The sequence below is a fragment of the Penicillium cosmopolitanum genome, assembly GCF_028827165.1.
Source record: "Penicillium cosmopolitanum strain IBT 29677 chromosome Unknown utg000006l:49.0-5199605.0:1.0-5204138.0, whole genome shotgun sequence".
In the NCBI taxonomy this organism is placed as follows: Eukaryota; Fungi; Ascomycota; class Eurotiomycetes; order Eurotiales; family Aspergillaceae; genus Penicillium; species Penicillium cosmopolitanum.
Window position 1 is genome coordinate 262,678 of NW_026622676.1, and position 20,651 is coordinate 283,328.

Consider the following 20,651-nt stretch of genomic DNA (forward strand, 5'->3'; position numbering starts at 1 on the left):
CAGCAAGGGCCGACGATATCTGGCAAGGGTAGTATCGAAGATCTGAATTTAATGTTGGAACCCCTTTGAGCCTTCGAGGGTTTGGGGCCATGCTAAAAGACTAGAAACAGCCGCAAGCTATTTAGTAGACTTTTCAGGAATCTGCGACGAAACAGATCAAGCAGTCCACGGATCCAGCTGGTGCATTGACTCAAATCAAAACTATCGTGTACATGGAGATATGTTTTCGTCACTGAATAGATACTCGGATAAACTTTGTCACTGGACCCTTCGAGTATAATTTTCTTGGCAAGGGGGCTGTGCAAGGCAGGAGAGGAGAGAGAGCGTTCGATGACTGGCCCAAGCTACTGCCACCTGGAGCAAAAGATGGTCAGATTGATAATTGTTTATTTGATTATTTGGAAAAAGAAATGGTCTTCCCAGGTCCACAACTCTATTTCGACATCATTGCTGTGGTATTCCGATCCGCTGCCTCAACCCAGGAGATTCGTCTGATATCCTCAAAGGCTGCAATAGTATCTGGGTGTTCCCCTCCTAGTATATCCTGACGCTTAGAATAGACAGTTTCGGCAAGGTCGCCAGCTCGATCCCATTTTCCTTGTGACTGGTAGATGAATCCAAGGTTGGATATGACACTTAGTGTATGTGGATGCTCTTCGCCCAGCGAATTCTTCATAGACTCTGCAACTTGTGCCATCAATCGAGCAGCGTCGTCCATCTTTCCATCCATTTGATATGTAATCGCTAGTTCCGCCAGAGCTACTAAAGTTTGAGGACTTTCTGCGCCCAATGCCTCTCTCATAGCGTTTGATGACTTTTCACCAAGTTCCTTTGCTTCTTCCAGACGCCCTAAGCCGCGGCACGTAGACGCAAGATTGCTTATCGACATTAGCGTCTGTGGGTGCTCTTTTCCAAGTATAGCTTCACTGGCCTCGACCAATTCGCGATCCAGACCTTCCGCCTCCGTCCATTTCCCCTGGCCACGGTACGTAGATGCCAAATTGGCAATTGAAATCAAAGTCGATTGATGCCGCGATCCCAGCGACTTGCGCCTCGCTCCAAGAACTTCTTGATCCAATTCCTGAGCCAGTGAAAATTGCCCATTGTCTCTGTAGGCGGCTGCCAAATTTGATTTTATTGTCAACATGGAGGGGTCCGTTGCGTCTAGCACACTTTCTGCCCTCTCCACCAACGATCGATTCAACGCCTCTGCTTCCTTATATTTGCCCTGCTCTGAATAAGATGTTGCTAAATTTATCATGGAAGTCAATGTGGACCGGTTTTCCATGCCCAGGATCTCCGATTTCAACTCCACAGCCCGAGTGTCAAGCCGCTGAGCATCCTCTAGCCGCCCCTGGCTTCGGTATGCGGCTGCGAGATTCGACATCGATGCCAAGGTTTGTGTATCTCTTTCACCAAGGACTTTATTCCGGAGATTTGTCACACGAAGACCGAGGCTGGCTGCTGCATCAAATTGACCTAGGCCCCAGTATGCTGAAGCTAGATTGTGCATTGCACTCATTGTCCTCGGATCCTCCTCGCCTTTCAGTGGCCCGTAGTATTTGAGCAATAAATATGCGATTTCGGATGCGCACGTCCATTTTCCAGAATTGAGATGGTCTTTAACCATTGTCTCCAGTCGATCGAGCGGATCAGATGAGTGTTTAAAATGAGGATTCGCTTCCACTAGCGTTGTGTCTATTAAAGACACTATCCCTTGCAGCTCCACAGCGTCCTCATGCCATGTTCTGGCTTGGTATGTCTCTGCAAGATCATGGATAGCGCGCCTCAGTGACCGAACTGAATCTGGGGGTTCGTCCATGTATCGTTATCCAACAGGGAGATGCGCTAGGTGGAGGAAGCGGAACCGCCGTTGGTGGCCAGGAGGAAGTCAGGGGTGCTGTGTCTGATGCACCGAAGTAAGGTGAATATTGCTGAGATAGAGCGGGTTCGTCGGGAGGAGGTAGGAGTATGTGTTTCAGTCAGAGGCTCACACGAGGCGTTAGTGAAAGAATGACCGGGACCGAGTGAACGAGGAATTCAGTGACATCTGCCAAGGGTGGGATGTGGCCCATCTCTTAGCGTGGGACGATAACAACTAGTGTCCATGCATCAACAGAAAAGAATGCGCTGCTCATGCTATTCATAGAAATTGGGTGGATGGTTTGTGGGTGTGTGCATCTCGTAAGAACGGATCGAGGTTCTAGCTAATGAAATGGCGGAACTATTTTGACCTCCGCGAGAACCTGATCCATTTATTTTTGAGCCTGGGGATTCTTGCTGTGCAAGTATCTGTGCACCGGTCTATTTCATCTCGAAATTGCGTTGCCTGGTTTGAAATGTGGATTCAGTCGGGGGAGGGGGGTCAGCCCTACCAAACAAAATACGCCATGGTGGGTCGCGTATCAAACTAGTAATAAGGCTGAACAACCGGGCTGTAAACATTTCCATACAGGTTTGAGCCCCTCAAACATTCTCGTTGGTCCCTGTACGACATGCCCCTCTGGAACTGATTGCCTCCGCAATCTGTCATTGCAAGTATTCTTTCTCTGACGGTCGAGCTGGCTCCCTACTCCCCCCTCAAAGAGCAGTTCACGACAATGGCGACCGGTGACGCGTTGAATCCACTCTTGGAGTTGGTCCAATTGCCTATGCAGGCTGGAAATGACACCAACAGACTGCGACCGATCATGCTGCTTCTCCCGATCGCAGGCTTAGCGCGTCTGTTCCACTGGAGTGCAGCAATCGTGCTGGTTGTCAATCTGGTTGCAATTATCTTTCTTTCGGATGTCATTTCATCCGCGTCCGATGAGCTTGCAGACTCTTTGGGCCATCTGCAAGGTGCACTGATAGGTGCGACACTTGGCAATACCGTCGAGTTAACCGTTCGTATCCATAGGTTCATTGTTAGGCGGAAGATCAAAGCTCAGGTTACTGACCACATATCAACCTTTAGTCCGGTGTCCTTGCTCTTTTGCACGGGGACATTGTTTTTGCTCAATCGGTCATGGTTGGTAGTATATTGTCCGATATTTTATTGGTGAGAAAAATTGCTCCCAAGGTCTTCCAAGTTGATACATACAGGAATAGCTGGCTGATTCAATACAAATCAGATATTCGGGTTCTGCATTGTGACAGCATCTTATAACAAGCATGTTCTTGAGTTCAACGGCCATCTGGCCAAGACCTTGTCGTCCTTGATGATGATCACCGCTGTCACAATGTTACTACCAACTGCACTCTACTCAACCTTTCCCGTTTCGCAAATTGATAAAAGCGTCCTGGCCTTTTCTCGTGGCACCTCATTCGTCTTGTTTCTCCTCTACGGAGGATATCTTTACTTTCATATGAAAAGCCACAAGCACCTTTTCCTATCAGAGGAAGAAGAAGAGCAAGAGGAGACCCATCTCAATGAAGTAGGAGGTTCTAAAAGCACCAAGACACCATCCGAACAGTCCGACACGTCCAAAATCGTTGCCCCATCCATGCGACTAGCCGCGGCAGTGGCCGCGACCATTTTCTGCACAGAGCTGATTTTTGAAGGAATAGACGATATGGTGGACACATTTGGCTTCAGCCGTATGTTTATTGCGGTGATCCTGATACCGATCGCAAGTAACAGTACAGAGGGCACGACGGTTATAGCTTCGGCTCGAAGTGGTGACACTGACTCTGCAATTCGGGTAATAGTGGACAGTCTCCTCCAGATAGGTCTTTTCGTGATTCCTCTCCTTGTGATTATAGGCTGGTGCATAGGGGAGCCCATGTCGCTTTATTTTGATCCTTTCCAGTCGGGTATGATGTTTCTGGCTGTCCTGGTTGTCAACCATCTGCTTCGGGATGGGCAATATGCGTATATCCACGGAGCGATGTTGGTTGCACTGTGAGTTATACCAATCATACTACTAGAACAGTCGAAGACTAATAAAATAACAGATATGGCAGTTTGATTGTCGCTTTCTACGCGCGGTAGAGTATGATTGGCGTTCACAAAACCTTCTTTCACCAACGAGTCTTTCCTGAACACTAAAATCGGAAACGGGATGAGTTCCTATCTCACCGAGGGCGGCCAAAACAGCGCGTCTGGGGGATGTTTGGAGCTCCTACTATGTCGCGGGTGTGGCTCTTATTCAAAACAATTTGGAAAATCGAATGTGGGTATGCGCAACATAAATATTGCCGTCAGCCACGAGAACTGTTCAAGTTCCAGGTTGGTTTGAGACGCACGAACTTGAAGCTGGAAGGAATATTATATCTCTTTCAAAACTGCTACTGGCGAGCGAATCAATCATTCCGATTACCCACACAGCCTCTGATGTTATGTCTGAATTTGTTTTATAGAATTGAATTTTCATTGCACTTCAAGTTCGAACTGATGTTCGGCTATTCTAAATGTTGTGGTGGGGCGGCCTATACACAACGTTGTCCTTGGGCGTTCTATCCGACCTGGGCATCAATCAAGACTCTTGTTGCAGTCTCAAAGAGCCCTGGAGCGCAGATTCGTAGTTTGGAGGCTTATATCTTGATATCGTCTTCTCGCAAGCAATATGTTCTTGTCTTAATTTTCTTGTCTGCCTCCCTCGAATAAACAAGACTTTGTTCTATCCCGGCAGTTAAGGGTAGAAACATCCCTGATCGGACATGCTCCGGCAGATAGCTTTCCTATCGCCTGACCGTGCTCAATGATGGCCGATCGTTCGACCATGAGGTAACATTGAGCACGGCCATGAACGGCCTGGTCCGATCTGCATTATTGCATTGTGAATCCGGTGAGTCTTGGCATTGCGATGGAGGCGGGATTGAAGTTATATGAACCAATGAGGGAACGTCAAAACCGCCCCTAGCAGTCCTTTTCGCCGGGTCCGACGCCGCGATGTCCCCGGAGAGTCTCCGCACCGATGGCCGCACCCGCAAACTCCCCAACTCGTCATGATTTTGCGGGTGAAGAAGTTAATGCAATGGAGTCAAATATTTACCGAGTTTGGCTATTGGTCCATTTTCCCCGTGGCCGCATGCCCCTTACCGCATTCTCCACGGGGCTTAGGATATAAAGTCGTCGGGATCTCAGGACTTTCGCTTGTTGTTATTCTCCAACCCATTTCGAAGACTGAGAAGGGCAGAGAGAACTTGAACACAACATGTCTCTCCCTTCGTTTAAAATGGCGGCTGTTGCCAGCCTAGTTACCCTTTTAAGTCCAGTCATGGCCGCAAGCTCTTCAAGTGGTATATCACCCCTTCTCAAGGTTCCACTGGATAGAGAGGAAAAGGCTGACAAGATCATTTAGCTATCGTTGCGGATGGCAGCTCGTTCTCTCTGAATGGTAACGATGTATCCTACCGGTTTCATGTCGACAATAGCACCGGTGACCTGATTTCAGATCACTTCGGCGCTAGCGTGTCAGGAGATATTCCTATAGAAGTCACGGGCAATGTTAATGGCTGGGTCAACACCATTGGACGCGTCCGACGCGAATTTCCTGACCAAGGCCGAGGAGATTTCCGCCAGCCAGCGATCAGAATCCGCCAATCGGAAGGGTACGCTGTTTCTGACTTGCGGTATCAATCATATACTGTCAAGCAGGGTAAGCCTGATCTGTCTGGCTTGCCTGCGACCTTCGGCACGGATGATGAGGTGTCAACCTTGATCGTCCATATGTACGACAACTTTAGCTCCGTTGCAGCTGATCTCTCTTACTCGGTCTTCCCGAAGCACAATGCAATTGTGCGTAGTGCAAACATCACCAACCAGGGCAAGGGCAACCTCACAATCGAGTCGCTTGCAAGCATGAGCGTGGATTTCCCGTACGAGAACTTGGATATGATTAGCCTGCGCGGTGATTGGGCAAGAGAGGCACACCGCGAGCGAAGAAAAATTGAGTATGGCAAGCAGGGGTAAGTAAACTCTGTCTCTTTAACTTCGGTCATATCAAATCCCGGAAGCCCGCTGACAATATGTGATTTCCTTTTAGTTTTGAGAGTGCAACTGGCTACTCCTCCCACCTTCACAACCCATTCCTTGCTGTAATGGACCCCGCAAGCACGGAATCTAATGGCGAAGTTTGGGGATTCTCGCTCGTTTATTCGGGATCTTTCTCTGTTGATGTTGAGAAGGGCTCCCAGGGAATTACACGCGCTCTTGTCGGCCTCAACCCAAGTCAGCTCTCCTGGTCATTGGGACCCGGCGAATCTCTCACCTCCCCGGAGTGTGTTGCTGTCTACTCGGAAAATGGAGTTGGTGGGATGTCCCGCTCGCTCCATAATCTTTACCGGAAAAATCTCATTAAGAGCAAATTCGCAACGGCAGATAGACCTGCTCTCTTGAACAGTTGGGAGGGGCTAGGAGCCACCTTCAATGAGTCCACCATCTACCAGCTTGCCAAGGAGTCTGCTGCGCTTGGTATCAAACTTTTTGTTCTGGATGATGGTTGGTTCGGTGACAAGTACCCTCGAACCTCGGATGATGCCGGCCTAGGTGACTGGATTCCTAACCCTGAGAGGTTCCCGGACGGCTTGTCTCATGCAGTGAATAGTATCACAGCCCTCAAAGCTGCAAATACTTCCACTAATCTGCGCTTTGGTCTTTGGTTCGAGCCTGAGATGGTGAATCCCAATTCTACTCTTTATCATGAGCACCCTGAATGGGCTCTACACGCAGGATCCTACCCTCGCACTTTGACGCGTAACCAGCTTGTCTTGAACGTTGCGCTCCCAGAGGTCCAAGACTTTATCATTGATGCCGTGTCAAATATCTTGAACAGCTCCGATATCAGCTATGTCAAATGGGACAACAACAGGGGAATTCATGAAACACCCTCCCCATCGACAGACCACGAATATATGCTGGGAATGTACCGGGTATTCGATGTGTTGACTACTCGATTCCCAGATGTTCTTTGGGAAGGGTGTGCTTCTGGTGGTGGTCGTTTCGACCCTGGTGTTCTACAATACTTCCCTCAAATCTGGACATCAGATGATACAGATGCAGTGGAGCGCATCACTATCCAGATGGGTACCTCACTTGCGTATCCACCTAGCGCTATGGGTGCCCACCTATCAGCCGTCCCGAACCAGCAAACGGGCCGCACCTTGCCTGTAGACTTCCGTGGGCATGTGGCAATGATGGGTGGATCATTTGGTCTGGAACTTGATCCTTCTGATATGCCAGAGGATGATAAGGCTGCTCTCCCTGCACTGATTGAACTTGCTGAGAAGGTCAACCCTATCATTTTGACGGGTGATATGTACCGACTCAGTCTCCCGGAAGAGTCTAACTGGCCAGCTGTCCTCTTCATTTCCGAGGATGGCAACAAAGCTGTGCTTTTTTACTTCCAGATCAATCCCAACATCAACCACGCTATTCCGTGGATTAAGATGCAGGGCCTAGACCCGAAGGCTACTTACAGGGTCGATGGAAATTCCACATACTCCGGCTCAGTCTTGATGAAGATTGGCTTGCAGTTCCCTATCGCCACAGACTATGGGAGCAAAGTGGTCTTCTTAGAGAAGCAGTGAGAGGTCAATACAAAATATTCCTGTTGATTAGTTATCATCCCCTCAACGAGAAGGTAATTTGAGACTACTAGCTAGGAGATGAAACATTCTAGTATAATAACCGTCTATTGTATGACATCCAAACGGGTTTTCTTTCTATTTCCATTGCTATCTGCAAATAGTTTTCGAGACTATCTACGACATTATTTGAAGAGTAATGAGAACGTTCAATTAAACAAAATGAAGACATCTATTAACCAGGAAATGTTTTAATTTGTTCTTCTTTTCAATTCAAATTGCTTTCGTAGAAGAAAATAGCCATTTCCTTATGCAAGAGAAGCATATGTGGTTGCAGTTCCCCTGCACAACGTTACCAGTCAGAGGAAAACCTGACAAAGGGGCAATCCCACCACCACACTAAGCAGCCTTAAATGCGTCTTTAGTCGACATTAAAGCTTCTCCGGTAGCTTTATGCGTGGGAAAATTGCACGACTGGTGATTTGGGAGAAGGTTTGGGGCTTGAAGAAGGTGTGGCACTGGAAGAAGGCGTGGGCCTCAGGCGTGGGCCTCTTTGGGGAACAGTTGGCGAGGTGACCGTCGATGTTTGCTCGCCTTGATTTGCAAGGTTCTCCAGGTCCTTGAGCAAATTCTTTCCCCACTGCTCTCTTTCTTTTTCAGCCCCGTGAGGTAGGTTCACCCAATGCTCAAAATCTTCATGGAATTTCGTTTCCTTCTGGGATAGACCACCAGGCTGGCCAGTTGCTGTCGCACTAGGTGTATCTCGCGGTGTGCCAGTGGCGGTAGGTAGGATAGGAGTTGGTGTAGGTGTTGTAAGGCTTCCGCGTCCAGCTGACTGGGCATACAAGATTCTGTAGCCCGGGCCATTGTGACCATTCTCGACGGGCCTAGACATTGGCGAGTTGGGGTTCACGTAAACAGGCACGGCTGTGGCTAAACCAGCCATACTCAAAGCAACGAGCCCTGTGAAGCGCATGTTGACGTTGCGAAAGAAAGGCTGAAGATATTGGAATGTATCAAAAGTAATAATTTGTCTTTATAGGTGGACTTTCAAATTTTCGTAAATTTAGATTCCTAGAAAGATGAAGGGGAGCTTGATGTGCTCTTTATACTATTAGACCTGCCGTACTCTGAAAACTCAGGACCCTAAGATGATAGCACGTGGAGCTAAGATGATTGAAGGATCGCCATTGGATTCAATAGATGTGGCGATGGCGTTTTTCGAGTTGCCCTTACAAGTAAGTATCGTCATTCAGGGCTGCTTGATCAACCTGCGATTGGGGGCCATTCTCACGGCCCCAAGGGGCTATTATGGGGGCCGGTATTCGCAACACATGAGGCTGTTTTTGACAACAATAACAATCAGCAGTGTGAAAAATAAAAAACTATTGTTTTGAGACGCAATATTGAATTTCTAACGACTTGCATTATACTTCGTAGCGTCAAGTATTAACTGACCAGTAGTCTGTCCTTGGCAACCGTAATTTTGACCCTTTTGAATGGTCTGGGGCGGCCCCGATCGTCCTCTGATTTATGTATACTCCGTAGTAGCTACTACTCCTTCCTACTGCTAGTAATCAAAAAGAGATGACGAATCGCATTGGGGGCCACGTTTCATGTTGAACTACTTTTATCCTGATCTCGGAGACCAGGCTCTCGGAGACCACTGCCATCCCTTAGAATCAAAGATACGCCCACATAAAAACATCATCTTCGCATGCTTCATCGGCCCCAATAAAGACATTTTGAATTCCCTCGGCGCCCCCAGCCAATTTTACATGATCGACCGAGTAACAGCGATCTCAATGACATGCCCACTTCTCAAAGACCTTATTATTGGCCGAAGAGAGATAGCAAGCTTTCCCTGTGAATTCCTCTCGACTAAATCCAGTAAGGGTTGCGAAAGGGTCGAAATCTACTATTGAGAAATATGAGGGTGATCTTGAGAAGGGGGGCGACAACTTGATCCACCAAAATTACTACCACACAATCAAGAAAGAAATGTGCAGTTCCCCAGCCCCTTTTAAAGTGACGGGAAGCCAACTATCGCACTGTATAGTGAGATATTGCACGCTCATGTAGTGTTCCTGTCATAATCAAGACATGGACCGGTCGGTGCGCTAGACATCGGTAGGCTTGCTGTAGAGTAACAATGAGTCTACCAAAAACGTGACTGCAGTAATGATCTGATCATAGTAATTTTTCTACATTCAGTTGTACTCATTCAAGTTGTTGATCATAAAGAGATCCTTCAATTTACAGCAACTACTCTGACTATGGAGGTCCTAGGTTGTATCGGCCCTATCCCGATAAGGGAATGCCGTGAGCGTAGTAGATGAGACGGAAAGCTTAGACTATTCCCCGACCACGTGAACGGGGATATCAGGAAGCATCCGTTGATAAATTGAGCGGGGTCGTGAATACAAATTTGATAATGCGGGGTCCATGTCCCTTATTTTGCAAATATTCTTATAGTTCGGAACATTTGTTGATCTACTTCAAGTATTGTCTTTTATAATTAACATTGGCATCATCACGCAGACGAAATGGAGAAGAACGCCAAGATTGTCATAATCGGGGCCGGAATATTTGGGCTCTCTACAGCCTATCAGCTTGCTTCTGAAGGTCACCGAAACATCGTTGTTCTCGACCGACACATGCCACCAGTGAGTCAAGCCCTTCAATTTCATTGTTCTATAAGACTGAAGGTGGCTCATCATCAGGTACCGGATGGATCTAGCTCTGACATCTCCCGTGTCGTTCGTTTCGACTACGCCGATGAAGACTACCTTGGACTCGCCTACGAGGCCTATGTGAAGTGGCGGGACGATGCTAAATACCAAGGCATTTTCGAACGCGCTCGATACATCCTGGTCGGCAAGACTAGTCCGTATGGACAAGACTGGATTACCAAGACGACGTCTGCACTCACTAAGAAGAATCTGCCATGGACAAAGCTTAAAGATGCTGCGGCGGCGAGAAAGGAATTCCCTGTGCTCTCAGGAGAGCTTGCGACGCCGGGGTTTTTTGGTTACCATAATCAACAGGCTGGGTGGGCCGATGCCGCCAAAGCGGTTACCCAGCTTCGGGATGACTGCTTCGAACTTGGTGTTTCCTTAATCGCCGGTCGGAGTGGAACCGTGATTGACTTCGAAACTGATTCCCAGAAAAGCATCAAAGCAGCCTTGACACTTGATGGTAACCGAGTCGCGGGTGATCATTTCATATTGTCGACCGGAGCCTGGACTTCGGGCCTGGTTCCCATGTACAATTCCGTCTTGTCAACAGGTCACGTCATCGGATATGTCAAACTAACCCCAGAAGAGATTCGGAAGTACAAAAATCTCCCAATCTATGCAAACTTCTCCACCGGATGGTTTAATTTCCCTCCTCACCGAGATACCGGTATGCTCAAGATGGCAATTCATGGATGGGGATACACACGTACCCCTAGACAAGAGGATATTACTGCCATTCAGTCCAATATTTCCTCTCCGCCACTCATCCCCCCTCGAGAACGACGAAATTTCGTCCCGCAGGACGGTGAGACCCGTTTACGAGAGGGTCTCCGCGAGATTCTCCCAGAGCTGGCTGACAGGCCATTCGATAAGCTTGCACTATGCTGGTACACTGACACCCCGAGTGGCAACTTCATCATGGACTATCATCCAGACTATGCCAACCTCTTTGTCGGAGGAGCCGGCAGTGGACAGTATGTTATTTCAAATCCTTTGCAATAGGACCTGCTAATAATCCCGTTGCAGTGCATTCAAATTCCTTCCCGTACTTGGAAAATACATGTCACTTGCTCTGAAGAAGAACCTGCCTGAGCAGCTTGCGGAGAAATGGCGATTCCGAAAAGAGTACGCATCGCAGACCGACACTTTTCTGGGCGATGGCAGCCGCGGAGGACCAGCTAGACGAGAACTGGATACCGAGGAAAAGGCCAAGTTGTAGGAATTGGGGAGCTGCCCAGGCGTTGTCATCCCAGATCTTCTAAGTTAAGCGGGAATAGTAAGACACTGCATCCATTGGGCAGGTAATAATGGTGTACGACCTTCAGGTCCCTAGGCCATAAACATTGTTCTAGTTAGTATACGTCAATGATAGCAAGCAATGATACTCTCAAAATCAAAAGGTGAAGCTTGAGACGATGCACAATTTGAAGAAGATGTCATATCTTTGATATTTCTGTAGCTGCCATGGTCCATGGAGGTTCAAGTTTATTCCCTCGCCTCCAATCAAGAATACTGCCCTCCCACTCCGCCGCACTGATTATCACGAATCACATTCACGATATTTATGAAACGGCAAAGGTGAAGGAAAGCAAGAGTCTAAAGCCCTATCTCTTCGCGATTTTGCTGCGAGTCTTGAAATTATGGACAATGCCGATGACATTTGACATTGCTCTCTAACAACTGCGCAAACCCTTCGGTCGGCAGCCTTGACGCGTCCTACGCGTCCTGGCCGACTACGCGCTGTCGACCTCCGCTGAGTGATTACTGTTAAGGTTGCTACAAGACTTCCTCGGAGCGACTATAAGACGTCAAACAGATCTTCCGAATATATTAACTCCAAGTATATGCTTGGGCTTAATTGCCCTTCGGTTGTCGAGTCATCAATTATAACCCCAAGATTCCACGAAGTTGCGGAAGAAAATCACCATTACTGGTAGCGTAACCGACTTCCCAAACAGAGACGCCTCCCATATTCGCATGCCCTATGAAAGGTAGCAGAGCCGTCTGGAGGAGAGACGGAACTACATAGCCCATATTGGCTGATGGGGTACCTGCCGCACTCCCGGGGACACCCACGAAGATCTTTGGCGATTTGGGAGTGGCCTGGCTAGCCTGTTCAAGCCATGTACCCAAGTTGAATTCACGTTTCGCAAGATGAGACCGACGAGCCGAAGGGCCACCCGATAGACCACTTGAAGGTTCTTCAGTAGATCGGCGACCGTAGCCACCAGGGATTCCACATTCTGGATTGTTGTAGAATTGCACAAAAAGTGCATCGAACCAGCCCAAATGATCCGTTAGAATGCTGGCAAGATTCTGATCCGGGTATTGGCACTGAGGTGCAGCTGTTAGGAGGAAGTGAGGGTGACCTCGTTTAAGCTCATTGAGCTTCTCCGTGAATGGAAGCAGATTATTCATCGCCATCTCGAAATCAAAGTCGAATCCGTTGACTGCGTTACCGCCAAAGTAGGTTGCACCGCCAGGTCCGTACATGTCCCACACCTTTTGGGCCATATTCTGGGCTTCTTCGGGGGTATCCCATCCGCCTTCTTGGTAGGTTTCTCCGCCAAAGGACAGCAGGATGGTTTTGCCTTGGTCCTGGCATTGCTTAATTTCGGGGCTGAAAATACCATGAGAAATTTGAATTGGCAGGAGGATGACAGGGCAGCTTACCCGGTAACTGGGTATCCAAATGATACATCTGGCGTGCCCTTCAGGGAGGTGACGAATGACAATTGGAAGATCTACATTCGTTAGATTTTACCTGGCTTGCTTCAAGCTTGGAAGGGAGTAGACATACATCAATATCCGCATCTATAGAAGAGTTAGCGAACTGACTGTCATGTATGAAATCCTATAGACTTACTCGAACAGAAAGAAGATAAGCTACCACTACCGTCTAAAAAAAGTCAGTTGATATCACCTTTCTGGTCGTGGTAATTGTAGCTTACCCCAGTAGGTTGCGACCATTTTCGTTCCATCCTTGAGCACGCTTGCGGCGACTCCTTGCACCGAAGCAAGAAGGGCCGCTGAGTATAGCAAGCTCTTCAACATAACCATAATGCCAACGATATAGATTGGATTTGATTTGGGGTATGCAATTAAGAGAACTTTTGAACAGCCAGCGTCACTTGGACGAAAGTTCTACTAGTAGTTAACAGAGACCAGCTCGCTCGGATGTGGTTGACAAAAGTAAGCAATAAAACTGAAGAAAACTGTGAAATTCCTCTCACTTATATAGCTTCCTATCTGGGTCCAATTCCTCTCGGCCCCAAGGCAGGGTTGACGGCGCTATTCCCAAATTCGCATCGCAATAACGATAGTCTGGTCGCATGGAATGCGCCATCATTGGGTTTGGCCCCGGTGTATGTACCTCTCGGGGCTTGGCCTACTTTGATTTGAGCAATATTAACCTTGGCTTCGCACTCTTCATCATATACGATGCTCTGATGTCCAGGTGGCCCTGGCATTGGGGCCAATTGGTGGCGCCCTCTGGCCCCGATAAACGAGTGGGGGCCGTGCTATTTTTGCACCGCGTCGCTACTGATCTTACCCCGAAATTGGTATGAAATGTCCTAGTTCTTCTTTGATGGGCTAATACGGAGAGACTTTTAAAAACCGCCCCTTGAGACTTCATTTAGAAGCCCAGAAATTGATGTGTTTTGGCCCGATGCAGAGTGGTTCCTGAGTTGGGGCCATATGAAATTCGGAGCTAAAGCTGGCTCTGCACAGCAATCATATCAGCCTTGTCCACCGAATAGTTCAATACATGTGCCCTATTCGCTTTACTCAGTGGGTGGTCAAATTGGCATACATCATGGACTTTTTTTTGTCGCTTTGAGCGGGTCTGGGGGTTCCTTCGGCCCCAAACTGTGAGGTGTTATACTAGCTCTCCTTCCCTTGGCATAGTAAGAGGATTCAGTTGTGTCATTTGAAACAATCTAAACCATTTTATGGGTTCATACCTAGATATCTGCTATACAATCATCCTTTGCCTCCCTTTTGTGCCTTCAGGTTCTCTGTAGTAAGTTGATCGTAGTGGAAGATCAAGTTCCCGATCTGTCGACAACTGGTCAATAATGGGATAGCTATGCCACTGGCATCTTCCAACATTCTTAGTCCTCAAATATCTGGAAATAAATTCCATTAGCATTGAACAAAAATACTAAGGGGGGGGAGAGAGACGAAGAGAGTACGTGCAAACGAGAGAGGACAAGATACTACAGTTTGGTGCCTCAGGCTGCCAATCCAGGGCTAGTACAAACCCGTGATTCGTCACACGAGGATACGGTATGATTTCTATTTTTTGTTCACGCAGATGTTTAGTAGTACTCTAGTGCTATTAGCCTTTTAACAGGGTACAGAGTCAGATCAAAATATTGTGAAGTAGTAGGTAATCAACATCTCCGAGTCATGATGATTGGCTTAGCTTGACATGGAAGTATATCTTTCAATTGGTAGGGCACACATAACCTGGGAACACTTTGGTAGCACATCAGTCTCACGAAGACTACTGTTGTGCATAATCTCATGCAGGGGAATGAATATTGAGTCTAACTTGAAATTTCCAGGAATTCCAATGATCAATACTATTCTAGTATCTACTCTTCCAGGATAGTATTGTAGTCAGCCTTGTGTCCACCGCTTCCGGCTGCCTTGAAGGGTCACGTGCATCGACCCCTTTGCAGGCGAGTTGCAATTGCGGCCTCAAAACATTCAATCGTTCATTTTCATTCTCTCGCGTCCGATCCCCATAGATCTGTCTTAATATTGATTTTTATTTTTATTTTTTGGCTTTCGCCTCATTCTACGATTTCCTTCTTTTCGAACCCGTGCCATCGTTGAAAACCGACTCGGCATTGATTGTCTTTGCACCATCCTACAACTTGTCCTTCTCAAGGCCTCCGGTCGCAATCGCCCTCTCGTCGCTCATTTCGCGGTAATTTCCGCCCTGCATCATGAAGCTGAACATATCTTCGCCTTTCCTTCTCTTTCTCCTCCCCGCCATTTCGACTGCCTTGGCAGACGTCAAGCCAAACGCCCAACCGACCGTTCGTGCCTCGTATGGCTCCTCAGGACTTGATGCTCGCTACGCCGACTCCGATTCTTATGCCTCAGGCAATGCCGTCAAGGGATCATCGGACGCCCCTGTAGATGGGAAGGATGGCAAACCACACGCGGGCCCGTGGGTAGAGACTGGCGCAGAACGCGACCGCAAGATCACCGGGAACACTATTGTCGGAAGTGATGATTACGAACTTGCACCCTCCAGACCTGATACGAAGATCCCTTCTTCAGATCACCTTAGCACCGATGGTGGAAAAGTGATCCCGCATTCCAATGGCGGCGTCATGGATGACCCGAATCGAACGGGACCAAAGGAGGGCACACGAGGCACTGAGGGTGGCGTATCGCTGAAGGGAAAAGAGAACCAGTATGCGGAGAAAGTGCCCGGAAGCCCCAAAGAGGCCCCTCCACTGCCGCACAGTGAGAAGCAGAAGTTCTCATCGGACAGTGACAGCACATCTGGAAGTGGTGGCCGCACAGCCGATGAAGCTGGCACCCTTGGGATGCTCGAGGTACGGAATACCTATCCACTCCGTTGCTTTACCTATAACTGACAATTATTATCTAGAAACCGGCCGATCTACCCAACAAGCCCCACGATATCCCTCACCCCAAGCCCCCCTCTCAAGTCAACAATGATCCGTTGGCCATTGAGCACGGATCGGGCTCGCACGCTAGCTCGTCAACGACATACGACAAGAACACCGGCATTGCGGAGGAGAGCGATGGACTCCACTCGCTTCTATTCGCGTTCACCATGATCATCGTTTCTGAAATTGGAGACAAGACCTTCCTGGTCGCCGCGCTGATGGCTATGCGCCACCCCCGTCTGGTCGTTTTCACCTCCGCATTCTCCGCTCTCATCGCCATGACCATTCTCTCCGCTGTCCTCGGCCACGCTGTCCCCACATTGATTCCCAAGTCCGTCACCAAGTTCATGGCAGCCATCCTCTTCCTGGTTTTCGGCGCGAAGATGTTCAAGGAAGGCCGCGAGATGTCCCCTGACGAGGGCGTCGGCGAGGAAATGCGGGAGGTGGAACAGGAGCTGGAAGAGAAAGAACAGGAGCAGATCCGTATGGGTCGTCGCCGCTCCTCCGTCACCCCCCACAACTTGGAAGCCGGTCGCGCTGGTGGTCGTCCCAAGTCTCGTGGAAACCGTCTGCCTTCGCCCCCAGAGAGCGTCTCCTCATCCTCGTCTCGTGGCTCATCCCCTCAGCCTCGCCTACAGGAGTGCATGTCAGGCGTCAGCAACCTTCTATCTCTTCTTCTTAGCCCCGCATGGGTTCAAACTTTTGTTATGACTTTCCTCGGTGAATGGGGTGATCGTAGTCAGATCGCCACCATCGCCATGGCCGCCGGCCAGGACTACTGGTGGGTAACAATTGGTGCTATCACCGGACACGGTATCTGCACAGCCGCCGCTGTTATCGGTGGTCGTGCGATTGCGGGTCGTGTCAGCATGCGTGTTGGTATGTCACTCTTTTCACTTCTTTATCTCTGTTTCCGCTTCAATACTAATATCTTTAATTTGCAGTTACCCTCGGCGGTGCCGCGGCATTCCTTGTATTCGGCGTCATCTATCTCATTGAAGGCATTTTCTGAAAATCATCTGGGCGGTTGTACTTTTGTTGGGTATTTGGGGGGCTTGCATAGGTGTAAAAGTCATCATTTGACGTTCTGTGACATATTTTTATTAATGATATAATTTACCATGACCGAGATGTCCAATACTGGATTAGAGTTGTGTGTTTCGATTCGTGCATACCTTCAAGTTCCAAGTTGGCATAGAATACAAGGCATCAAGGCACCAACACAAGTGTGTGATTCGATACTGAGGTTCCAAGCTTCAAGTTCTAAAGAGCAATGGTACCAGTAAATCGAGTACTTCGAGTTATATCGGGGTACCATGAACTACTTTTTATTTCGAGTATAAATCCCGGGAAATTCAACTTGCAAGATTGACTTCCCACTTCGCTGCCAGAATATTCAGGCAAAACCCTAAACCCTCGTCCCTAAACCCTCATCCCTAATCGGGCGACCCATACGTACGCTTTGGGAAAATCTCTGGGAAAAAAAGGAATAAAGAAATACAGGAATACAGAGCCCCCCTCGACTCTCTATTAATACTGATATCCCCCTATTGGTGACTGAGATGTCATAATTCGTCTTTTTCTATACTGGCTGGCAACCCGGAACAATACGATAATCCGGCGCCGAAGACTTCGCTGCCCCGAAAACCCTCATCGCGACACTCCAAGCCTTAAACTTCATCACCCCCTCACCTTTTCGCATCATTTCTCATCCAAAATAATTCCTCAAAACCAGTCATTTGTCCGACACGTCTATTTCGCAACATTTTCTTACCCCACACTCAGTGGCACCGCTGCATCTGGTGATTGTTTATCGGACGCGCTGGGCCCACCGCCCTCGGGATGGCGCGCATCGCAGGGGGAGCCCCCCCAGCCTGGCCGGGTCACGAGGAGCCAGAGTCGTGAGCTCGACGACCCAGCTCATGATCGATCTACAAGATGGAATCCGGCTCCTGGAAAGGGAACTGGCAGTACCGACCGTGAGTACCATGCCCTGACAATCCATATTTGCCTTTATGTACCCCCGATTACGCCCCCGGGCCCCCGCTTTGCTATCCTGCTTGTTTACTATACTCCCCTGCCGATTTGGTTCTTCACGCTACCATCCTCCTGAGACATTCCACAAATATGAATATATCTAACATTTCTAGGCCTGAGTACCGTGGCCGAGAACTCACCTGCTAAAGCTCACCGAAAATCAAATTTCGCGAGCGGCACTTCTATTGTCCCCGAGTCACCCGAAGGTAATATCTCCGGCACGACATTCTTACCTCAAGAGGACTCCGACCCCGAAGATGCTGACCTCGAGCCCATTATTATGATTGATGAGCTCCCGGGATTGCAAGAAGCCTCGGATCGCCTCTTAAGTCTCCTCAAAACCAACGCCCCTGATGCCAGACCGGTTGTTGACGCTGCTAAAAAGCTCGCCAATCCACGAAACACTGAAAACAAGCGCCTGAAACCAGCAATCCGCAAATTACTCTCCCAGATGAAACCTTTTGGCTCTGAGCGTTTTATCGATGTCACCGAGGCCCAGGAGCTCATTCCAATCGTGCAGCCGAAAGGTGCGGCTCGGCCATGGAGTCCATCGCCTGCCCTGCACAGGGCCAATTGTGCCCGTCTTGCCCTAGACATACTCCTGGAAAGTACAGACTCAAAGTCTCTTAGCGAGACGATTGAAACTCTCGAGAGCCAGTTCCCCGCGCCCTTCTTGAGCCGAATAGTCAACGGCAAGGAGTCTATTCCGATCGGAGGTAGCACTGCCGCAGGACCAACCTTTGAAATGGCCCTGGAGATTCGAACACAATTTGCACTCGTGCAACTAGAAAAGCAGGAAAAGAGAAAAGGGTTTGATGCCCGTTCTGTCTTGGAGAACGTGTTTTACGGCGATGGGTATACCTCGGACACTGGCTCTCTGCGTGGTTTCAATCTCCCGGGGACTTTCGCAGACGAGAATGGTCGTCTTCCAGACCGATTCCAGGACAGAGTCAGTGATCGTTTCAGCGAGCTGGATTATTCTCTGCACGATGATGATGGAAATCCTAACATCAAAGGCCTCAAAGCCGGTTTCTGGAGCCGATTCCTCGTGTGCACCGCTCGCTTTGTTCAAAGTCGTGACAAAGAACTTCGACGGGACTTGGAGTTCCAGCCAAAACTTGAAGATGTCAAGGACTACGTCGAGAAGATGATTGAAGGCGGGGAGAGTGCTGAGGAGGACGAGCTTGAGAAGGAACAGACGCCCAGCCGAAGCACGGCGGATCGCTACTCCCCCTAACGTGGAACATCAACGCAGCAATCAGGATGATCTCTCTGACAACGAACTTTTCGTTCCTATGTCTCCTCCTCCTCCACCCCAGCAGATCTCCCAGGAGTCCATCGAACACAGTACCCCAATCAGTCCAGCTAAGCAACCGACGCCCAAGAGCACACACAGACGACAATCATCCAAGCAGTATGTTGAATACCCAAATCCAAAGTTGTACCCATGACTGACTTTGCTCTAGCAACGACCTCGCTCGGAATATGGATTTCCTCAAGAGGCGCCGGGAAGCGCGCCAACAGCAAGAAACGGCCAAAGGACCGGAAGGGGATACGACTGGCTTTTTCTCAGACATGACCGTGCCAGAAGCGAGCTCTCAACCGCCAAACCTGAGCGATGCATCGTTGCCTTCCCCTGGCGAGGTTATTCGAAACCCTCATGGTGTCACTATGCCTCGGGAGATCGCCCAAACACCCGACGAGGATATGCAATATCCACCTCATGATAACGATGACACCCTCCTCAACGACGGCGAGGAGCTGGACCTGGGCAGTTACAGACGTTACGAGCTCATGCAATCAACCAGCCCCCCTGGTTCCGAGCGGGCTCGTCAAAACTACAACCGGGGCCGCTGGTTCGACTCCTCACCGCGGAACCAATTCACGTCAATCAATGAGCCACAGCAACGACGTACACTTCTCGACCAGCAAGAACACCGCACACGAATCAACTTTTCCTCCGAAGATGAGAGCCAGCTTACCGAAAAGCGTATGTCTCAAAAAAGCCCGGCAAAACAAGAGACAGCGAAGAGGCGACACGACGAGGTAGAGAATGACTCTGACAATGATGATTCTGATGATGCGTTTGACCCACCCGAGTCCAAGATGGTTTTGGTCTCCAATGGAGCCAGCAAACTTCTCGAAATATCCAACAAGAGACAGCGTATAAACACCACGGATGAGGATTCTAGCGCGGCAGATCAGCTCCACGATGACTTGAGAGCCACCCGTGATACCAACCAGACCCAGAGAAAAACGTCGAGGCAGCCAGCATCCACACAAGTCCAATCACCCGAACCTGAGTCTTCTCGAATTGCCCGTGCCCGAAGCGAAGCTGTGAACCCACCACCGAGCCAGTCTCGCTGGAGCCAGGCAAACGATCCCTCGTCGGCTACAATTACAGCTGCGAACATGAGAAGAAGATGGACGGCAGATGAAAACGAACGCCTCATTCAACTTATTGGTCGACATGGCAGCGCCTGGGCACAGATCAAGGCGCAAGACGACATTTGTCCGAGGTCGGAAGGGGGTCCAAAATTACAAGGTCGGACCCAGGTTAATTTGAAGGATAGGGCGAGAAATCTCAAGAGGGCGTGTGAAAGGTATGCAACCCCTTTGCAAAGTTGTCATGATGAATACTAATCCATTGTTTTACAGAGAGGGTACGCCGTTGCCGAAGAACTTCGAGTTCATTAAATCCTGAGTTGGA

General features: G+C 49.0%; 9 protein-coding genes across 9 annotated transcripts; 6 read left to right on the forward strand and 3 right to left on the reverse strand.

Moving 5' to 3' along the window:
- Positions 1-433: 433 nt before the first annotated feature.
- On the reverse strand, positions 434-1,822 carry N7509_004612 (uncharacterized protein; the record flags this gene model as incomplete). The annotated part of the gene is made up of 1 exon (XM_056629249.1): positions 434-1,822. The coding sequence occupies one exon, from the start codon at positions 1,820-1,822 to the stop codon at positions 434-436; it is 1,389 nt and encodes a 462-aa protein (XP_056488551.1).
- A 778-nt stretch (positions 1,823-2,600) lies between these two features.
- On the forward strand, positions 2,601-3,973 carry N7509_004613 (Sodium/calcium exchanger membrane region; the record flags this gene model as incomplete). Its single annotated transcript, XM_056629250.1, has 4 exons — positions 2,601-2,885; positions 2,957-3,010; positions 3,114-3,883; positions 3,937-3,973. The coding sequence occupies 4 exons, from the start codon at positions 2,601-2,603 to the stop codon at positions 3,971-3,973; spliced, it is 1,146 nt and encodes a 381-aa protein (XP_056488552.1).
- A 1,186-nt stretch (positions 3,974-5,159) lies between these two features.
- Positions 5,160-7,512, forward strand: N7509_004614 (alpha-galactosidase; the record flags this gene model as incomplete). The annotated part of the gene is made up of 3 exons (XM_056629251.1): positions 5,160-5,223; positions 5,286-5,892; positions 5,970-7,512. 3 exons carry the CDS (start codon positions 5,160-5,162, stop codon positions 7,510-7,512), a joined length of 2,214 nt encoding a protein of 737 aa, XP_056488553.1.
- Positions 7,513-7,960: 448 nt separating this feature from the next.
- On the reverse strand, positions 7,961-8,485 carry N7509_004615 (uncharacterized protein; the record flags this gene model as incomplete). The annotated part of the gene is made up of 1 exon (XM_056629252.1): positions 7,961-8,485. One exon carries the CDS (start codon positions 8,483-8,485, stop codon positions 7,961-7,963), a length of 525 nt encoding a protein of 174 aa, XP_056488554.1.
- Positions 8,486-10,055: 1,570 nt separating this feature from the next.
- Positions 10,056-11,466, forward strand: N7509_004616 (NAD(P)/FAD-dependent oxidoreductase; the record flags this gene model as incomplete). The annotated part of the gene is made up of 3 exons (XM_056629253.1): positions 10,056-10,175; positions 10,233-11,221; positions 11,274-11,466. The coding sequence occupies 3 exons, from the start codon at positions 10,056-10,058 to the stop codon at positions 11,464-11,466; spliced, it is 1,302 nt and encodes a 433-aa protein (XP_056488555.1).
- A 665-nt stretch (positions 11,467-12,131) lies between these two features.
- N7509_004617 (class III chitinase) lies at positions 12,132-13,307 on the reverse strand (the record flags this gene model as incomplete). The annotated part of the gene is made up of 5 exons (XM_056629254.1): positions 12,132-12,867; positions 12,921-12,991; positions 13,048-13,061; positions 13,114-13,146; positions 13,199-13,307. 5 exons carry the CDS (start codon positions 13,305-13,307, stop codon positions 12,132-12,134), a joined length of 963 nt encoding a protein of 320 aa, XP_056488556.1.
- A 1,898-nt stretch (positions 13,308-15,205) lies between these two features.
- N7509_004618 (TMEM165/GDT1 family protein) lies at positions 15,206-16,916 on the forward strand (the record flags this gene model as incomplete). The annotated part of the gene is made up of 3 exons (XM_056629255.1): positions 15,206-15,826; positions 15,883-16,783; positions 16,849-16,916. 3 exons carry the CDS (start codon positions 15,206-15,208, stop codon positions 16,914-16,916), a joined length of 1,590 nt encoding a protein of 529 aa, XP_056488557.1.
- A 910-nt stretch (positions 16,917-17,826) lies between these two features.
- Positions 17,827-19,178, forward strand: N7509_004619 (uncharacterized protein; the record flags this gene model as incomplete). The annotated part of the gene is made up of 2 exons (XM_056629256.1): positions 17,827-17,887; positions 18,055-19,178. The coding sequence occupies 2 exons, from the start codon at positions 17,827-17,829 to the stop codon at positions 19,176-19,178; spliced, it is 1,185 nt and encodes a 394-aa protein (XP_056488558.1).
- Positions 19,179-19,236: 58 nt separating this feature from the next.
- On the forward strand, positions 19,237-20,645 carry N7509_004620 (telomere repeat binding factor family protein; the record flags this gene model as incomplete). The annotated part of the gene is made up of 3 exons (XM_056629257.1): positions 19,237-19,355; positions 19,408-20,544; positions 20,600-20,645. 3 exons carry the CDS (start codon positions 19,237-19,239, stop codon positions 20,643-20,645), a joined length of 1,302 nt encoding a protein of 433 aa, XP_056488559.1.
- Positions 20,646-20,651: the final 6 nt, after the last annotated feature.